This window comes from Carlito syrichta, unplaced genomic scaffold, assembly GCF_000164805.1.
Source record: "Carlito syrichta isolate Samal-C Ts95f unplaced genomic scaffold, Tarsius_syrichta-2.0.1 Scaffold310768, whole genome shotgun sequence".
In the NCBI taxonomy this organism is placed as follows: Eukaryota; Metazoa; Chordata; class Mammalia; order Primates; family Tarsiidae; genus Carlito; species Carlito syrichta.
Window position 1 is genome coordinate 112,683 of NW_007254864.1, and position 21,042 is coordinate 133,724.

A 21,042-nucleotide genomic window follows, 5' to 3' on the forward strand; every position below is an offset into this window, starting at 1 on the left:
CACTGCACTCTAGTTTGGGCGACAGAGTGAGACTCCAACTCAAAAAAAAAAAAAAGAAAGAAAAAGGAACCTAAGTCAATATTTTTCAAACTGTAATTTGTAACCTTTTATGGGCTACAACTAACATTTTTTTAAGTAAATAAATGGATTAGAAAATATCACATTGTGTAATACAGAGTAGGAATAAGTGCTACTGTCAAATGTTTGACTTAATTCACACACACACACATTATAAAACTCATTTCTTACTCTGGGACATAGTCCAAAATGTTTAAAAACTACTGCCTTAAGAATCTTCACTAATAGAATGTGTCAGTTTAATTCAACTTTTATATACATTTAAAAGCAATGAAGCCCATATTGCAATTATTTCAAAATCTAACAAAAAATAAACTAATCTTGTGTATAAGTATGATGAAAAAAATCCAAAATATTAACAAACAGAATGCAAAAAACATGTAATATACAATGACCTCAGTGAGATCCAGAATAGAAAGCAAGGATAGCTCAACATTGGCAAATCTATTAATCTAATTCATCAGTCATAATCTAAGAAAAAAACTAAATAATCATCTCAAAAGAAAAAAACAATCTGATAACATGGCCAGCTACCAACTTAACATGATAAATATAAATCTCAAAGCATGAACCAACATCACAGAATGCCCAGTATCAGCACTATTACTTAACACTGTTCTCTGGCAATACTAGCAGATGCTATTAAACAAGAGAAAGAAATAGGACATACAAAATTAGAAAGAAAAAAGCAAAAATTCTTATAATTTCAGCTATGTCAATATGTCCCTAGGGGGGAAAAATTATCTGGTAATTGACCAGAAATAATTCATCAAGTTGGCAAGTTATAAGGTAAATACAGCAAAATGAACAACTCCCTCATATACAAATAATGAGCTAAAAAAAAAAAAACCAGAAAATACTATTCACAAAAATGACTAAAAAGATAAAGTACCCAGGAATAAACTTAATAATAAAAGATCTACATGAAGAAAATCTGAAATACCACTGGAAGATATAAAAGGAAACAAATAAAATAGAAAAACATACCCTGTTCCTGGATAGGAAGACTCAATATTGTAAAGGTGTCAATTCTTCCAAAATTAATCTATAAATTTAATACTATCCCAATTAAAAATGCCAACAGGATAATTTTGGGAACCAGACAAGCTGATTCTAAATTTCACATGGAAAAACAAACATGCAAGAATAGCCAGGAAAATTCTGAAAAAGAGGAAAGGTAGGGGCAACAAGGCCTACCAAACATTAAAACATTACATATCTAAGATAATTAAGAGTTTGGTAATGGCACATTATTAGACAAATAGGTTAATGAAACAGAACAGAATCCAGAAACAGACCCAAAGACATGTGAGAATCTAATATAATTATATAGGTTGCATTTCAAATCAGTAAGAAAAAGATTAATTTTTTAAAATAACCAATAATATGATAATAAGGTATTCTTCTGAGAAAAAGATAAATTTGCATCTTTATTTAACTCCTAATATTAAATAAGTTTCAGATAGAAAAAAATTGTTATCATATACACAAAGACTGAAACCATAAAAACACTGGAAGAAAATAAAGAAAAATGTTTTTATAACCTCTGAACCAAAAAACATCTTTCTAGGTCATAGAGCCATATACACCTTAAAAGAAAACACTGATAAGCTATACTGTATAAGAATATTGAAAGTATGTCATAAATGTAATGACAAAATACAACTGAGAAAAAACACTGTTACCACATATATCAAAGGATTATTTTACTTAATATAAAGAACAACTTATAACTCAGTATGGAAAAACTAGTAACCTAACGGGGAAAAAGGCTAAAGACATGAAAAGGCATTGCAAAAGGAAAGAAAACATAAATGATTTTTCACATATGAAAACATGCTCAATTTTACTCATAATTCAAAAATGCAAATTAAAATAGCAGCAAAATATAATTGTCCATCTTTCAGATTAGCAAAGATCGTAAAGCTTGACAAACACTGTGCTGGGAAAGAGGAGAAAAGAGGCTCCCACATGTTTTTTAATGGAAGCAACAATTGAAAATAAATCTCTGAAATTTGTAATTATCTTTCAAAGTTAAAACTGCATGATCCACTTATTTTACTTTAGGCTCACTAACGAGCAAAGATGTTAATATAAGAATAGTTATTGCAGTCAAATTGATTAAGCATAAACCTGGAAGTGATCTAAACACTCATTAGCAGAAGTCTGTTTTAAGAAATTATGCAAAAAAGGCTACCTGCATAATTAACATTTGTATACCTAGCCCTGAATTGTACCCACATATTTAAAATACAAAATTTTTTTTAAAGAGAAAGAAATTATGATACATTCACATAATGGAAACTTCATTCACTAAAAAGAGGTGCTTTATATGGAGTATTTCTAAGACATATTAGGAGAATACAGCAAAGTAAAAAGTCTGTTCCTTTTGTGTATAAATGGAGGGGAAAGAAGGTGAACCCTTATGTGTTTACCTCTGAAAAGAATACCTCTGAAAAGTTCTGTAAGAAACTCATATAAGTGGTTACCTCCCAGGAGTAGGATTTACCTTCACTGCATAACATTAGGATTTACCTTGTCTATGTCTATTTTTTTAAATACAAGTTAATATTATATCTAAACATATTAAATAGAGAAAAATGAAATTATACATCCTCAACAGTGTTCTACACTCGGGCTGTCTTTTCCTTCAGTTTATCTGAAGTAATAGAATTTAAATAAATTTTAAATTATATTCATAAGAACTTAATACAGTTCCCCACTTCTCAGAGAACAAAGTCAAGATAGCTTACTAGATTAAACCACATGAAGTTGTTGATATTCAACCCTTTGGGGCATGCAAAATCAGTAATTTCACAAAGTCCAATTTAAATTATGTGACAGGGCCTGAGTAAGGTCAGAGACTTTTCCACTGACCTGTGTTGCAAATTACCTATCATCTCTGGGTGTCTCAATGTCACTATCTATAAAGTGGAGAAGACAACAGAACCTACCTCAGGAGTGTTGAAAGTGTTAAATGCAGTAACACGTGCAAAGAACTTAGCACAGTGCCTGACATGTAGTTAAGCAAAAAATAAATACCGGTTACTATTATAGATCATCATCATTATTCTAGCATTACTATCATCATCACCATCATTACTACTATTTCTATTACTGTTACAGTCCAGAGTCTTTAGTTATACACTCACTCAGGCTTCCACAATCTGCTTTCACCTAAATAGATATTATTTAATTTAGGTATAAGAACATGTTAAAATTAAAACTGCTTTTTTTAAATCTAGAAGCTGACAAAACAGCATAAAATACCGTATTATTGTGAATATGGTCTTTAACGGCTACATAAACAATGTTTTCAGAATTGCATAGATTAATGCAGGGGGATCTTCAATTCTCTTAAGTGTTCTAAGGTGGCTTGAAAACACAATGTTTATATTTATTAGGAGTCCAGCACTAAAAATTTCAACAAGAAAGCACTCTTCTCTTGCAGTAGTCATCAAGCCCACAAATTAAAAAATGAAGAATCAATACAGCAGAACTTACCTAAGGGATGATCAGCATAATCTGGTCTTTGAATATAACTTGGCACAGGCCTTGTTGGCATCTAAAAATATCAAGGAGATTAGTTAAAATCAATTTACTAACAAAATAAATAGATAAAACCAGGAGAAAAAATAAAACGTTTCATGCAAAAGTCTTTAAATGAAAAGGTTTTTAGTGATACCTTAAATATTATAATAGGTATCTACTTCATTAAGATTAAGCTTTACTTTCCTAGTGTTAATGCCACCCTTTCTTGTGATATTTAAGAAAGCGAGAGAGTGGTCAAAGACATTAAGAAGTTAAGATTAGATATAGACTACAAAGTGCCCGTATTGTTCCAAACAAATTGGCAAGCTAACAACAATAATGTCTCAAAGTAAATATACACCAGCATGTTCTTAGTCACTATCTCTAAGAAATTTATGTTTTTTTCTATTTTTCCAAGTTTTTTATATTAAAAAATACTTATTTTGTGAAAAGAAAATCCAAAACAAGAGAATTTAAATATTTAAGGATGACAAATAGATGTCTGCTTGCATGACTCCTATGTTAAAACTTTGGGTGTCATCTGCCAAGGCCACAGGAAGGGGAAAGAGCAGCAGAAATGCCATAACAAAATTAAGGCCGAAATATATCATGATAAAGTAATTTTAGAAACACGACTTACAATCTTGCCTCTGTATCTGTGGGTTCCGCATCCATAGATGCATAACCATGGAACTTGAGTATCAGCAGATTTCAGTAACCATGCAGGGGAAGAAGGGACTTCCTGGAACCAATCTCCCACGGATACCAAGGGATGTCTATATACACTGCCATCATGACAGCGACAAAATATCTATTCAAACCTACCACATACTTTTTTTCATTAAAAAGATAGTCCTTTCATCTAAACGTTTTTCCACTTCTTCCACAATTGCCAAATGACAAGATCCCAAATAATGTACTAAGAGAGCTAAAGAGCTAGAATGCAAGTTCCTGTAAACTTAATCCTGAGTATATGATTCCTTATTGGAATACAAATTATAAGTATCATTTTAAGAAAACTGAAAATTGGAATGTAAGTTCCTATTACCTGGTTTACTCACCAGTGGATAATGTGGTCTGAGTTTACCAGTATACCGATAACCTGCCCATGGGTCAGTGTTAACATCACCTTCTACAGTCCAGGAAGACACTTCTCGCTTTGCCTTTTCATCTTCTGAGAGATGGATGAATAGACGTAAGAGGAAGAGGGAGAGGGAGAAAAAGGAATGTTTCAGTGGCCAAGTTACTAAGGAGCAGCACACTGTCACTGTCACTTGTTTGTAGCCTGTGGTCCCAGCTACTCAGGAGGCTGAGGCAGGAGGATCACCTAAGCCCAGAAGGTCAAGGCTGTGGTAAGCCATAATTATGCCACTGCACTTCAGTCTGGGCAACAGAGTAAGACTATGACTCAAAAAAATACAACATAAAATTAAACTAAATTAAAAAAAAAAAACTGAAAAATTATCACTTGTTTTAAAACCAAGCTAAAGAGCCCAGACACAAAAATCCAGCAAACTTCCACTCTAACCTAAATCATCAATGCTATGGCTTTATTTCTGTATCCATAACCCCCTGTAACTTCTGTCAGAGGATCTAACTGCCTTGGAAGAAAAATCCTTATCTAAACATATTACAAGTTTTTATACAATATAGAACAGGAACAGTTCATAGTCTGCTTTTCTCAAGTAAATGCTAAATGTATTCTCACCACAACGTCAATTTACAGGAGGCTTATTTTAAAATATGAATTATAAGCCCTACCAAACCTTTCCACAATCCACATTCAAAAGAGAATTGAAAGCAAACACCGTAACCTAGAAGTTTTCTAGACAACTAAGGTTGAATGTGGCAAGTTCTGATCTAATCTCTAGGTATAATTTACTTATGGAAACTCAGACTTGAGTTAGGATCAATTTGCTCTGAGCCTAAAGTGCTAGAACACAACAGACGCCTAATAAATCTGAATTGAGCTGGGGTTGGTAGCAAAATCGCATAACTAGTCTTTTTTAAAAGTTTGTGAAAGCACAGAGCACTGTAAATGAACACCCAACAGCTGTCTTTCAAACATCACAATGAAAGATGCTGTAAGATCACGAGTACCTAATACGTGTAAGGTCGAGTCCAAAGCACATGTTAGCCAGGATTTACCCTTTGAAAAGGTCTATGCCGGTGGGGCTCGGTGGCTCAGCCTGTAATCCCAGCACTTTGGGAGGCCGAGGCGAGTGGATTGCCTGAGCCGGCGGGTTCGAGACCCACCTGGGCAACTTGGCGAGACCTCGTCTCTACAATACATCAAAATTTAGCAAGGTGTGGTAATGCACACCTGTAGTTCCGGTTACTTGGAAAGCTGAGGCAGAAGGATTGCCGGAGCCCAGCAGGTTGAGGCTGCGGTGGCCGGGAGCGTGCCACTGCACTCCAGCCGGGTGCCAGACTGAGACTCCAACTCAAAAAAAGAAAGAAAGAAAAGGTCTATACCAATTGCCTCCTCTAGTCAACTGACACAAAGTATAGCTTAGCTTTGCCTGGAACAGGATTTTCTGTTCAAAATTCTGACTCAATTCTTCCAGAGAGGATCATTAAAATAGCTGTTGAGCACTTACTATGTACAGTACATGTGCTAGCCACTTCACATGGATTTGCTTATTTAATCCTCACAACAAAACTATGATTTCAGTATTCTGGGGGTGAGGCTTAGAGTAATCCATGGTCAAGAAGTTTGATGAAGCCAGTTCTGAAACAATACCTAATACTTTTTCTCTGTAACCCCAAAATCAAGCACACCTGTGTGAATGGGTAAGGGTGAAGAAGAAAAAGTGTTATTATAGTTCCTTTATTAAATGGAGTTTTTATAGGATATTTTTTGACTATTTAACAGATACCTGTCAAATTCTTCCAACTTTTACTTCAGGAAAATGGGAGACAAAGTAACATACTGAATATGTCAGTGATATACCAAAAGTGTAGAATAATACAGTCTGCAGATGTGAAGTGCTACAACTTTTACAGATCAAACTAAAAAGAAATACTAGTTAAGTATGCTCTGGCAGGAGATAAAGTATTTTTTAAAATGTCCCCCAAGAATCAGTATTATATGATTTTAATTAAGGGCTTTACAATCTGAAGGGTCTTCTTTACTATGATACATGAAAAATAAATCCTGCCTTTGAGTCATTTAAATAACTTGAAAATTTCCTAAGGCCTGTACAAAAAATTAAGTTTCTGCAATCAAGAAACTCCAGATCCAAATGGTTCACTTGTGAATCCTACTAAGCATTTAAGGAAGAAATAATACCAATTCTACATAATTTATTTCAGAAAATGAGAGGAGCTATCTCCCATTTTAATTCTTGAGGCCAGACAAGAATTGCTCCAACATCAAAACCAGTCAACGATATTAAAAGCAAATTATAGTAATTTACATAAACATAGATGTAAATCAGGCATTCTTAATCAGAGATCATTAATTAGTATATCATCTTCATGATAAGAACTGCTTGCTGTGCGTTATCTCACCATTGTTTCTTGGAATGAATTCTCACTTTTAAGATGTCCTGGTTCCCTCCTCTCCCAGCATTCTTTTTCCCTAATGCCTTTCTGAATACTCTTCTCATCTCTAGAGATCACCCTTCCCCAATATCACTCCCTTCTCTAGGACTGCTACCCACAACAATATACTTGGCATCAGTTTACTAGCGTGTGACAGATACAGGGCTGACCAGCTAAGGGTTACATTTATACAACAGAGTCCAAAGGGATTAAGACCATTAGGCGCACCCACAGAAGAAAATCAGCCCACAAGATCCAAGAGGACACCAACAACAAGATGGCACCACACTAAAACCTAGAGGCATAAGTAAAATCCAAATAGCCTAAGCCCAATTGTAATAACTACATTTATTTTAAATAGGCAACACCTGCTGTTTAATTCTCTTACAGTATAGTACGTCAAAATGAAATTGCTCTGCCCTTAGACATCCAGTATTGAAGAAAATGGCACACTTCAGTGAGCAAACCTGAGGCAGAGACCCACTATAAGCTCTTTTATTGACATACTGCCTAACCTCAACCCTTTATACTTTCCTATACTTTAGCTTCCTGGGTAAAAAAATGCTAATAATCAGATCAAAAAGCTCTGCAAAATGCCTAACACAAAGAACCACAGGGTGTAATGCATGAGTGAATCACGTTATACGTTATATGACATTATTTAAACCTATCTCCACACTTTGATTTTAGGCAACAAATAAAAATTAACAAATCCTGTCTTTTATGCTTTGATAAACTTACATTTATTCTCATCATTTTACCTCATTTCTAACCACATTTCCTCCCACAATAGCCTAGCATTTCCATTAAGTACAGGCATTACTTTATACAACCACAGAAAATAAATTCTTTAAAATTTGTATTTCCTTTTCCTTCACACAGTGGTTTGGCTGGCCTCAATTAGATTTATTTTGGTAAAAACAATCTATCAAACTTCATAAATCAGGTAACTCCTAAAAATACACAAGAAGATGAATACAAGACACCAAGATCAGTCAAGTTAAAACAAAAACCCTACACCAAGAACCACGTACTGTCTGCCAAGCCTTCATCCATCAGGTTGGCAATACTAAAGAACAGAGAGCCCTTGTCAATTTTTAGGTAATTGTGACAGGCTGTCTTAAACCAGCCACACTAATGGCATGAATCTGCAGGATAAATTAGCTGGAGCGAGAAAGGTTATTCAAATCATAGCTACATAGGTGTGGCTGACAGCAATAGCTAAGAAGCAAGCAATAGTTCTACTCTATGAAGCCAAATACATCAAAAAAGGTAAGTTTTAAAAAAACTTTATTTTAAATAAACCCCAAAAAACATTTCTGGAAAACAGGGGGAAAAAAAGTAAACAGTAGACTGCAGGTAATAACATTAAAACACCAAGAATAAAAAATAAAAAGTAATATAATGTTGGGTAGAAAAGGCAATAAAAACTGAAATTAAACAAAAGGAATAGGGATCTGGCTAAATGAAGCCAAATAGCTCCCGTGTCCCCTGCCTACAATTTGCAAACACTTCCAGCAAAGACTAGTTGGGGTTAAAAGATTAGTACACTATCAGGTATTGCTCAAGCAAGATCCACTGATCCTAGCAACTATCTCATGTTTTCATGTTAAATATGTGATACAAAATAACAAAGATATATTATATAGCCACATGTTACTTACGTGACTACGTATCACAAAGAATCTAAAATCTCGTAATTCTGGCTTTCAGGATTATACTTTCAAGACATTCAAATATACGCTTTCAGAACTGAAACAATTCTTGGTTTCTGGCACAAAAGCCACTTCTAAGACAAATGGTACAAAAATATGTGATTTTACTTACTTGCTTTCTTATGCAGTAATTTGTGAGTAGCCCAACTTCCTTGAAAACATTCCTAAATGAACAAAAATGGAAACTAGTGTCAGGACTTCCTTAATCAGAAACATTTTAAGGAATGTTGTAGACAAAAAATAGTTATTATTAACCTTATCTGCAAAAAATGAAACCTGTAACTTTGCAAATTAAATATTTGGGAAAAGTTTAAGAAATTATACCTATTCAAAATTTCACCTCAAAAAGCAATCTAAACTTATACTTCAAACAAGAAACATTAGTCAATATGTTAAATAGCAGTCATGGTTATATTTCAATTGTATGTCACCAAATTATTTTCAAGTATTTCTAAAGAACCATTAGCCAATTAAACATACACTGGAAAAAAATTACAAAGAAAAATGTTTGCCGATTCTTCCACTATATATAGTAGTTAGATTCTCAATCAGTTATACACACACTAAAATCATCCATCTGAATAGTTACTACGTTTGCTACATGCCGACAGCCCCAAGGCCACAAGCTGTGGGAAGGAAGGGACTATACCAAAGTTTACCACTACAACCCAAAGCCAAACAGAAGCCTGGCACAGTGGGGTGTCAATAAGTGCTTGACTGACTCATCAGAATAGATGAATAACTCAAAGACAAGACAAGACTTATCATTTAGGAAAAGATGCTCATTCAACACATTTCAAATACTTTTATAGTAAGAAGTAACAAATTGGGGCCGGGCATGGTGACTCACGCCTGTAATCCCAGCACATTGGCAGGCCAAAGAGGGAGGATGGCCCCAGGCCAGGAATGTGAGATCAGCCTGGGCAACTCAGCAAGATCCTATCTCTACCAAAAAAAAAAAAAAAAAGGCAGCAGCAGAAGAAGTAGTAACAAACTAGAGAAATAATTCAAGTATTAAAATGAATTTAAGGAAGGACCTCAGGTCATAAATTAGAAAAATAATTCTACCAAACACAGACATTATTTATACTTTGATTTCTACAGTATCTACTTCAAAGAGTTCTAAGTTAAAAACACCATTAAAAATGCTAACAAAATTTCACAAATTCCTACAAATGATTTATCTTTGCAGTTATAAAAAATATGAGATATAGAAGAAAGAAAAGCTTAGAAAAAAAAAAAAAAACTCCCTAGGGTTGTTAGTAACCAAACCACATTTCACCAGCAACACTAAAGCTGCCATCCCTAAAGGACTGCCCAAAGGCTTCTGTCCAGGGTCAACTTCTCCCTCCTGAGCCAGGATCTTCACTTACTTTCCCTCCTCCTTAGATGCCCTCACAGTCCATAACAGTTAAGAAAATCCAGATCATCCCTATTCCTTCTACTACAACCTAAACAGACTATAAGTATATAAGACTATAAGACATCCACATGTTACATGACTGCCTTGATGATGGATGAAGGTGGTCATAAGCCACAGGATGTGGGCAGCCTCTAGACACTGAAAGAATAAAGAAATGAACTCTCCCTTAAATCAGAGAGGGATGCAGACTTGCCAACCCTGTGAGACCGGTGTCAGACTTCAGACCTACCACACTGTAAGATAATAAATCTGTGTTGTGTGAAGTCACCAAATTTTGTGGCAATTTGTTACGGCAACTACAGAAAACTAATACAGGAGACAAAACAGAGTTTGTTCCTCTTGTCAAACTGCAAAAACCATTCACAACTGGCAAAAAGATTAGTTCTTCCCCTACCCCCTTCCGAAATTGGTAGAAAAATATTAATCTGTGATTCTGCCACAAAAGAATGTTACAATGAATTGATAGTCCCAATAAATAAAATGGGAAAAAGTGATTTCTTCAGTATTACTATACCTATACAAAATAAGAAAGTGTTAAACCACAACAATGAAGACATCAAAGATTGTTATATAATAATCATTAGTAACAATATCTTTAAGTTACCATTTACTAAATATTTGCACTCTAATTTAATCCTCACAAAAATCCTACAAGATAGATGGCATCGTGCCCATAATACCGATGACAAAACTGAAGTACAGACAAGCTAAGTAGTTTGTCTATCAGAACAGAACTACAACAGACAGAACTAGGACTCCAAACCGGGATTACCTGACTAAAGGCCATGCTTTCTTAATGCTTTACTGTATACGTGTGTGTGTGTGTGTGTGTGTGTGTGTGTGTGTGTGTGTGTGTGTGTGTGTGTGTGTGTGTGTTTTCTATTCAAAACAAGTTAGCACCAAACATGGAACTAGAAAGCACAGGTCTGATTAAGCTCTACCATGTATTACCTATACCATTCTAAGCTCTAAAATTCTATCTTCAAATCTAGGAAATTACAATAATAGCCATTCTCATGGATCCTCAGTTACCTCATGTATAAAGTGAGATTGCTACCATCTATAATGTAGACTAGACATGTCCAACCCGAGGCTTGCAGGTCACATGTGGCCTAGGACAGTTAGTAATGTGGCTCCACAAAATCCTTTAACATCATGTGTTTTTTAGTGTTTTCTTCGCGACCCCAGGTGTAGTTCCATTTTTGAAGTTGTCAGTCACATCTTATTCATATCACATTTTGGCAGCACATACATTTGTGAGCAGCTCTTTTCAATTATGAAGCCAAGTTCAAACAAACATTTCTGATGAGCACCTTGAGAACTCACTAAGAATTGCAACTACTTCTATTAAGCCAGACAATGATAGACTAGTTTTACAAAAACAAGGTCAAATTTCCCACTTGTTTAATATTGTTCTTATTTTTTTAACTTTATGTAAATAATATAGTAAGTACCAATATATGGGAGCCACTGACACCCCAAGGCTTATCACAGCCTGGCATTGAAGAGATCTTTGATATATACTGGAGAATGAATACAGTTTATGTGATTATATACACAAAAGACTCTTCCTAGTAGCAGATGAAAATGTAAACTGTTTATTATTTCCTTCTAGAACAAACTGCAAGTTGCCTACTACCCTTTATAGCCACTCTCCCCTTTCTTTAACAGCAACAGAATTTTGCTATAGTTGGGACTTGATCCAGCTAAAACACATTCCCAGACTCCTCGATGATACAAGTGGTCATGTGATCTATTCTGGCCAACAAAATGTAAATCCAGTTGTTGGGCAGGGTTTCTGGAAAGCTTCTTAGAAAATAGGTGGGTTATGCTGGGTACGGTGGCTCACACCTATAATCCCAGCACTTTGGGAGGCCAAGGTGAAAGGACTGCCTGAGCGGGTTTGAGACCAGTCTGGGCAACTTGGTGAGACCTCATCACTACAATTAATCAAAAAAATAAGCCAGGCGTGGTGGCGCGTGCCTGTAGTTCCAGCTACTTGGAAGGCTGAGGCAGAAGGATTTCCTGAGCCCAGCAGGTCAAGGCTGCGGTAGCCGTGAGCGTGTCACTGCACTCCAACCTGGGCAACAGAGTGAGACTCCAACTCAAAAAAAAAAAAAACCAGGCAGGTTAGGCTGGGTGCAGTGGCTCACGCCTGTAACCCCAGCACTATGGAAGGCTGAGGCAGGAGAATCACTTGGGCCAGGAGTTCAAGACTAGCCTAGACAATATAGTGAGACCTTGTCTCTACAAAAATAAAAAGAAAGAAAAGAAAACAGGAGGGTTTCCCTGAAACCCATTTTTTAATCTTCACCCTTTCCCTGCTTCCTGCTATAAACTCAGAGGAGCTGTCAGAGATGTCACAGCAGTTGTGTGACCACACGACAAGTATACCCAAGAAGCCTGGGCCCCTCATGACTTCTGTGGAACTGCTGTTCCAGTCCCAAAATGTCCAGCTTTAGAGACATCAGAAAAAAATCTATACTTTTTTTGGAAAAATACATCCATCAGAAATTGTATCAGATTGTGAGAAACAAAAACTTAAAGAATGGTAGCATAAACAAGCCTGTCACTCACCTGTTTATTAATATGAGACCAAAAAAAGGTGTGGAGTAAAGGTGATAATGGTAACTGAATAATAAATAGCCATCAAAGATATCAGATCCTAATCCCTGGAACCTGTAAAATGTTTCCTTGTTTGGAAAAAGCAGCTTTGTAGATATGACACATTATGGATTTTGTGACAGGGAGATTACCCTGAATTATCTAGGTGGGCCCTAAATGCCATAAGATGTATCCTTACAAGAAAGAGGTAAAGGGAGACTGCACACACTGAAGGGGAGATAATGTGACCAGGGAGGCAGAGACTGGAGTGATGGGGCCACAAATCAAAGAATGCCAACAGTCACCAGAAGGTAGAAGAGGCAAAGAAAGGATAGCTTATCTCCTAGAACATCCTCTAGGCTTCATTTAAACTCAGAGATACTAATTTGGCACTTCTGACCTCCAGAACTATGAGAATAAAGTGCTGTTGTTTTAAACCATTCAGTTTGTGCTAACTTGTTATAACAGCCACAGGAACCTAATACAAGAAATTACTACACAGAAATAAGGTGAAAAACTAATCTCAGTCTTGCTGAAGATTTTTTTTGCTTATTTATGGAGTCGATTCCTAATGATTCAGGGCCAGGCACAGCAGCTCACACCTGTAATTCCAGCACTTTGGGAGGCCATGGGAAGATTGCTTGAGCCCAGGAGTTCAACACCAGCCTAGGCAACAATAGTAAGACCTCATCTCTACAAACAAACAAAGAAAAAAAAATCAAAAAATAAGCTTGGCATGGTGGTATGCACCTGCAGTCTCAGCTATTCAGAGAGCGAAGGTAGAAGAACCACCTGAGCCCAGGAGGTTGAGGATTGAGGCTGTAGTGAGCCACGACTGTGCCACTGCACTCCAGTCTGGGAGACAGAGTTAGAACCTGACTCAAGGAAAAAAAAAAAAAGAGGCCGGGTGTGGCAGCTCAAGCCTGTAATCCCAGCACTTTGGGAGGCCGAGGCAAGAGGACTGCCTGAGTCCAGGGGTTCGAGACCAGCCTGGGCAACTTGGCAAAACCTCGTCTCTATAATAAACCAAAAAAATTAGCTAGGTGTGGTGGCATGCACCTGCAGTTCCAGCTACTTGGAAAACTGAGGCAGAAGGATCGCCTGAGCCCAGCAGGTTGAGGCTGCAGTGGCTGTAGTGTGCCACTGCACTACAGCCTGGAAGGCAGAGTTAGACTCTGACTCAAAAAAAAAAAAAGGAACTCCTAATGATTCATAGTAATTTTTAAATGGAAAGGGCAAAGACAAGTGATTTATTTTAAGAAACACAACTTCAGTCAGCACTTTCAATCTCTTCTCTTCCTTATCAAAAGTATGATCGGCAAAAATGATGAGGCAGACTGGAGTTTCATTTGCTTTTCCTACTTCCAGTCTAGCCTATAAGCAGAGATGTTTATGGTACCAGGGCTGCCAGTCAGGAGAGGAATGGTGATGGGGAAAGAGGGAGAGAAGACAGAAGTTCAAGACAGGAGCCAGAACCGCAGTCCAAGTTGTTTTAGAAGCCCTATGGTCTACTAGGCACAGAGGTAAAATCCTACCATGGCCATAGGGTAGCTGCACCACTACTTCTGACTATGTCAAAATAAAGACGAAATTCAGGAAATCTCCCCAAAAGTAGAACGAAATGACTAAAACGTGAAACTAAAGAGTTATCAGCAATTAAGCCAACAAATCTAACATTTGAATAATAGAATTTCAGAAAGAAAATGGAGAGGGGAGATCAAAGAAATAACTTAAAGTTTCCAGACAGAAGTTTCCAGGTTGAAGGGGCTCACAAAGAATAGCAATCAGCCCATTCAAGGTTACAATATGAAATGTCATAATCCTGAAGACAAGAGAAGTTCCAACAAGCCTCCAGAGATAAGGGGAAGAGACGATACACAAAAGATGCTGAATCCTAGCGGCATCAGGTTTTCAACAACACTGGAAGCTAAAAGAAAACGAGCAATAACATAAAAACTCTGAGAAAATAACTTCCAAATTAGGATTCTATACCCAGCTTCAGGGTAGAACAAGACATTTTAACATATGCAAAATTTCAAAATTTTACCTCCTATACAACCTTTCTCAGAAAGCTACTGGAGGAGATATTATACAAAAACAAGAAACTATACCAAGATAGAGGAAAACTGATGAACAAACAAGTCATGACAAACACAAAGGGAATCTATGATGCCAGTTCTTATTGGCGAAAGAGCGAGGTCCAAGAGAGTTCCAATATAAAATTAATTAAATGTCGAATGTGCTCAAAAGTCTTGAGAGAAGCCTAGGTGCGGTGGTTCATGCCTGTAATCCAAGCACTTTGGGAGACTGAGACAGAGGATTGCCTACACCCAAGAGTTCAAGACCTCATTTATATCCAAGGATTCACCTCACCAAGTTCCTCTGGTACAGGGTCCCTAAAAAGCAGCAATGTCAACATTCCCATGATATGCCCACATATTTCTTCAACAACTTCATGTTTGATTTCATTTCACTTCTAGCATTATCACTTATCTCTTTGCTATCAATTTCTTTTGTTGGTTGATTACTTCTTTTCCTTATCCATTTTTGTAAAATGTCACTTGAGCTTACCACTGGGAAACAAGAAAGCAACACAGCTACACACTTTGTTGTCTGCATGTGACCTTAGTTTCAGATGCAGTGACCAGTCACTGACAGGCTCTAAAAGGAGTGGAAGGAGGCCGTTGGTCAAGATGCACACCTGCTATTTACGGAGTGACCCTCAGACTGAGGCACCAGCAGCAAAGTTTAGTTCACGTGAATATAATGTTTCAATCTGAACTATGTTGGTAGGGTACTGGTTTTATTTAACTAAACTGTGGTAACTAAATTAATGCATATCAAAACCGCAAAATGAGATCTACCTTTAGCTATCAGAGATAACCTATTTGTAACTTTTTTACTTTCAAATTATCATCCAGCACTTTTTTTACCCTCACAGAAGCTAGAACACATTTTCTTAAATAAAATAACTTTCTTATCCTAACTGACTCATATGAGAACAAAGATATTTACATACTACATTTGTTTATTTACTTGCTTATTTTTGAATTGGAGTCTCACTCTGTCACTCAGTCTGGAGTGCAGTGGCATGCTCACGGTTACCGCAGGTTCAACCTGCTGGGCTCAGGTCATCCTTCCACCCAGACTTCCAAGTAGCTGGAAATACAGGTGCACACCACCATGCTCAGTTAATTTTTTTATTTACTGTAGAGACGAGGTCTCGCCAAGTTACCCAGGCTGGTCTCAAACCCCTCAACTAAGGCAATCATCCCATCTCCACTGCCCAAAGTGCTGAGATTGCAGGTATGAGCCATCAGCCATACGCGCCTGGCCATTTATATGCTTCATTCATTCATTCATTCATTTAGAGTGGGCATCTCACTCTCTCAGGCAGGAGTGCAGTGGCACACTCATGGCTATCACAGTCTTGACCTGCCGAGCTCAGGCAATCCTTCCGCCTCAGTAGCTGGAACTATAGGCGTGCACCACCACACACTTGGCTAATTTTTTATTTATTTTTAGAAACGGGGTCTCACCAAGTTGCCCAGGCTGGTCTCAAACTCCCGGACTCAGGCAATCCTCTCACCTCCACCTTCCAAAGTGCTGGGATTACAGGTGTGAGCCACCACACCCGGTCATTTACATGCTACTTTTAGAAAGGAGGAGGAAAGGGAACCATCAGAGAGGGAGGGTAAAAGATGTATTTTAAATGTGACAAAAAATAAGTGCCTACACCTATTTTTAAAATTATTTTTACAGAAAAATCATACTTCTTACTTATTGCTAGGGACAACTCACAATTCATGAAGTGTTTTATAAGTAGTGACAACTCAAAATCCACACAATTTTCTAAGACATATTCAATTTTCAAACTAAGGTTAGGGCAGTGGCTAAAACCATGAACTTTTTTTTCGTTTTTTATCTTATTGTATTTTAATTTCATAGGTATATTGTATGATGGTGTGGTTGTGGCTTCTATTAAGCTTGTGTCACCCAGGTGATGGGCATGGTACCCAATGGGTGGTTTTTCAACATTCTCCCTACTCCCTCCCTCCTTTAGAAGTCTCCAGTGTCTGTTGTTCCCATCCTTACAACTGTGTGCACCCAGTGTTTAGCTCCCACTTTTTTTTTTTTTTAGTTGAAGTCTCACTCTGTCACTCAAGCTGGAGTGCAGTGGTATGCTCACAGCCACCGCAGTCCAAACTGCTGGGCTCAGGCAATCCTTCTGCCTCAGCCTTCCAAGTAGCAGGAAACACAGGCATGTGCCACCACGCCCAGTTAATTTTTTGATTTATTTTAGAGACAAGGTCTCACCATGTTGCTCAGGCTGGTCTTGAACCCCTGAGCTCAGGAAATCTCGTCTTCACCTCCCACAGTGCTAGGATTATAGGCATGAACCACTGCATCTGGTCAGCTCCTGCTTGTAAGTGAGAACATGTGGTATTCAATTTTCTGATTTGTGTTAATTTCCTTAGAATGATGGTCTCTAGCTGCATGCATCTATCTTGCTGCAAAAGACACGATTTCATTCTTCTTTATGGCTATGTAGTATTCCACAATGTAGTTGTACCACATTTTCTTTATCCAGTCCACTGCTGATGGACACCTAGGTTAGTTCCATGTGTTTGTTATTGTTGACAGTGCTGCAACAAACATGAGCACATATGTCTTTTTGGTGGAATAATTTATGCTGTGGGTATACACCCAGTAGTGGGACTGCTGGGTTGAATAGTAAATCTATTTTTAGAACTTTAAGAAATCTCCAAATTGCTTTCCACAGGGGCTTACTAACTTATATTCTCACCAGCAGTGGGTTCCCTATTCTCTGCAACCTCACCAATGTCTGTAGTTTTTTGATCTTTTAATAATAGCCATTCTGACTGGTGTGAGAAATCACGGACTTTGAAATTCAACAGACTTTTATTCTAGTTTGGTACTTATGAGCTGTAAGTCACTGGAGTGAAAATATATTAATAATCTATAAATTTCACTTTCCTTAACTATAAAATAAGGAAAACAACAGCATAAAACATATGACCAATAATGTATGCTCAGTTCTAATGATCATCAATTATATTATTTTTAAAAGCAATTTAAATTCTCAATTTGAAAAAATGATGCCAGTCAGGCCCAGTGGCTCATGTTTGTAATCCCAGCACTTTGGGAAGCAGAGACAAGAGGACTGCCTGAAACCATGGGTTCAAGACCAGACTGGGCAACTTGGTGAGCCCTCATCTTTACAATAAATCAAAAAATTAGCCAGGTATGGTGGCGCACGCCTGTGTTTCCAGCTGCTTGGAAGGCTGAGGTGGAAGGATCACCTGAGCCTAGCAGGTTGAGACTGTGGTGGCCGTGAACATCCCACTGCACTCCAACCTGGGCAACAAAGTGAGACTCCAACTCAAAAAATGAAAAGATGATGCCCCTACATATATATCTTTTTTTGTTTTTTTTGTTTTTTTTTTTTTGAGTTGGAGTCTTACGCTGTCGCCTAGACTGGAGCACAGTGGCCCCTCCCGGCCATCACAGCCTCGACCTGCTGGGCTCCGGCAATCCTTCTGCCTCAGCCTTCCAAGTAGCCAGAATTACAGGCATGCGTTACCACGCCCAGCTGATTTTTTTTATTTATTGTAGAGATGAGGTCTCGCTGCCCAGGTAGGTCTCGAACCTGCAGGCTCAGGTAATCCACTCACCTCAGCCTCCCAAAGGCCACCTGGCCCAGTAAAAAAGCTTACATGCAGTTAGGCAGTTAGGGATTCCTGTGGGCTTTGTATGTGACTCACACACTCTGCCCAGGGAACATGTGCTCTGGGAAAGGAGATGCAAGAGCCAGCGGAACCCGAAGTCTGACAGTTCAAATGTGCTCCCTGGCCCACACACAGAGACCATCACAGAGAATTAAAGCCTACTGGCTCAAGGCGTTTAAGCATAATTTGTGACCATTCTTTGGAAGAACACTAAGTTAGGCAGATACAAAGGCAACCCTTAGGAAGCCAAGGTTTAAAAAAAAAAGAGCAGATACATCAGTGGCCACAAGCAGCAAAGCAAACAAGCATCATAGATTTAGTCCAACTGTAAAATCCAACAGAATGCATGGAGCAATTAACTATTTAAAGACTCTGAAAAGTAAATAGCTAGTAGTAGAGGCAGATTAGGGAAAACCAATTTCAAAACACCTCTGAACTGGTGATGAGTTTATCATTTTCCCTGCTTTGAAATCCTATGGGCACAAACACAGTGTTCCAAGAGAAACCCTCTAGTTCTGGCTCAAGAAACAGGAAAGAGAACTCCTTGTTTTCAAAATGCAGAACTCCCCATCTTGGTTTCTCTATTTTCTCCACGCCCCAGTCCTGAGGAATCCTGAGGTGGTGGCCCACAAGAGCTTGTAGGAGCCAAAATCCTTAAGAAGGGGCATTTTTCTCTCTAATCAGTGAAGCTGTGGTCTAAGGAGCATAAGGTCAAACCCTGCTGCTGTATCCACTCTCTCCTCCTGCCATTTAGTCCCAGACACAGACATAGTGAAAGAGTGCTGCCAGATACAGTGGCTCACATCTGTAATCCCAGCACTCTGTGAGGCAGAGATGAGAGGATTGTCTGAGTCCAGGGGTGTAAGACCAGCCTGGGCAACTTGGTAAGACTTCGTCTCTACAATAAATCAAAAATTTGCCAAGTGTGGTGGCATGTGCCTGTGGTTCCAGCTATTTGGAAGGCTGAGGCAGAAGGATTGCCTGAGCCCATCAGGTCAAGGCTGCAGTGGCCATGAGCATGCCTCTGCACTCCAGCCTGGCGACAGAGTGAGACCTTGACTCAAAAAAAAAAAAAAAAAAAAAAAAGAAGAATGCACCAATGTAGGTAACAAAAACCACAGCTTTCTGGTAGGAGGACCAAAGCAGGGATTTCCAAGGAACCAGAAAGTATAAAGAAGAGTCTGCAGAAAGTGGCCCCATAAAGTTGTTCTGATGCTTGTGAGAACAGATCTAACAAACCATCATCTCAGTCTCAAACTGAGGACTGGGACAGATCTGAATAGTACTGCAAAAGCTTTGAAAACTTTTGCAGTACTTCTGGAACCAGAGTTCAAAGAAGGCAGGTTAGAACTTGCAGCCTAAATTTAACCAGATTAGTAGCCTGCTAAAACGAAAATATCAACATTCTCCATAGAATTTAAACAAGACCCAAGATCTCCTAATATTCAAAATCTCCAGGATATGATCTAAAATTACCTGACAAAGAACAAAGAAAATTTCAACTCACATAGAAAAAAATAATCAACAGACACCAATGCTAAAATGATAATGTTGTAATTAATTGACAAAATTTTAAAGCAGCTATTATTAAAATGCTCCAACTAATAATCAAAATCACTCTCAAAATCAATGGAAAAAAGAGAAAGTCAGTTAAACTAATGAGCTTCTACACAGCAAAAGAAACTACCAACAAAGTAAATAGATAACCTACAGAACAGGAAAAAAGTATCTGCAAACTATGCATCCAATAAAAGCCTAATATCCAGAATCCATAAGGAACTTAAATCAATCAACAGGAAAAAAATAAATAAATAACCCCATTAAAAAGTAGACAAAGGACATGAACAGACACTTCTCAAAAGATGACATACAAAGTCAGATGCAGTGGTTCACGCCTGTAATACCAGCACTTTGGGAGGCAGAGGCGAGAGGATTACCTGAGCCCACAGATTTGAGAGCATCCTGAGCAACTGGGCAAGATCTTGCCTCTACAATAAATCAAAAAATTAGCCAGCCAAGGTGTTACGTGCCTGTGATTCCACCTACTTGAAAGGATAGCCTGAGCCCAGCAGATCAAGGCTGCAATGACCATGAGCATGCCACTGCACTCTAGCCTGGGTGACAGAGTGAAACTCCTATTCAAAAAAAAAAGACATACAAGTAGCCAACAAACATGAAAAAAAAGCTTAACTTCACTAAGCATCAGAGCAATGTAAATCAAAACCACAATGAGATGTTATCTTACACCAGTCAGAATGTGGAGAAAAGGGAACACTCATACACTGCTGGTGGGAATGTAAGCTAATGCAGTCCATGTGGAAAGCAGTCTGGAGATTTCTCAAAGAACGAAAAATAGATTTACCATTCAACCCAGTAATTGAAAGGAAGGAGGGAA

The 21,042-nt window shown here is 37.9% G+C and overlaps 1 protein-coding gene across 1 annotated transcript in view; it reads right to left on the bottom strand.

The window, feature by feature from the left end:
* METAP1 (methionyl aminopeptidase 1) overlaps positions 1 to 11,080 on the bottom strand; it is a 45,920-nt gene extending 34,840 nt beyond the window's left edge. The window contains exons 1-4 of the mRNA XM_021717745.1: positions 11,066 to 11,080; positions 8,983 to 9,034; positions 4,671 to 4,783; positions 3,583 to 3,643 (exon numbers count right to left, since the gene is read on the bottom strand). Of these exons, the coding sequence (XP_021573420.1) occupies positions 3,583 to 3,643; positions 4,671 to 4,783; positions 8,983 to 9,034; positions 11,066 to 11,080 (241 nt within the window). The remainder of the gene's footprint in view (positions 1 to 3,582; positions 3,644 to 4,670; positions 4,784 to 8,982; positions 9,035 to 11,065) is intronic.
* Between the last annotated feature and the right edge of the window lie 9,962 nt (positions 11,081 to 21,042).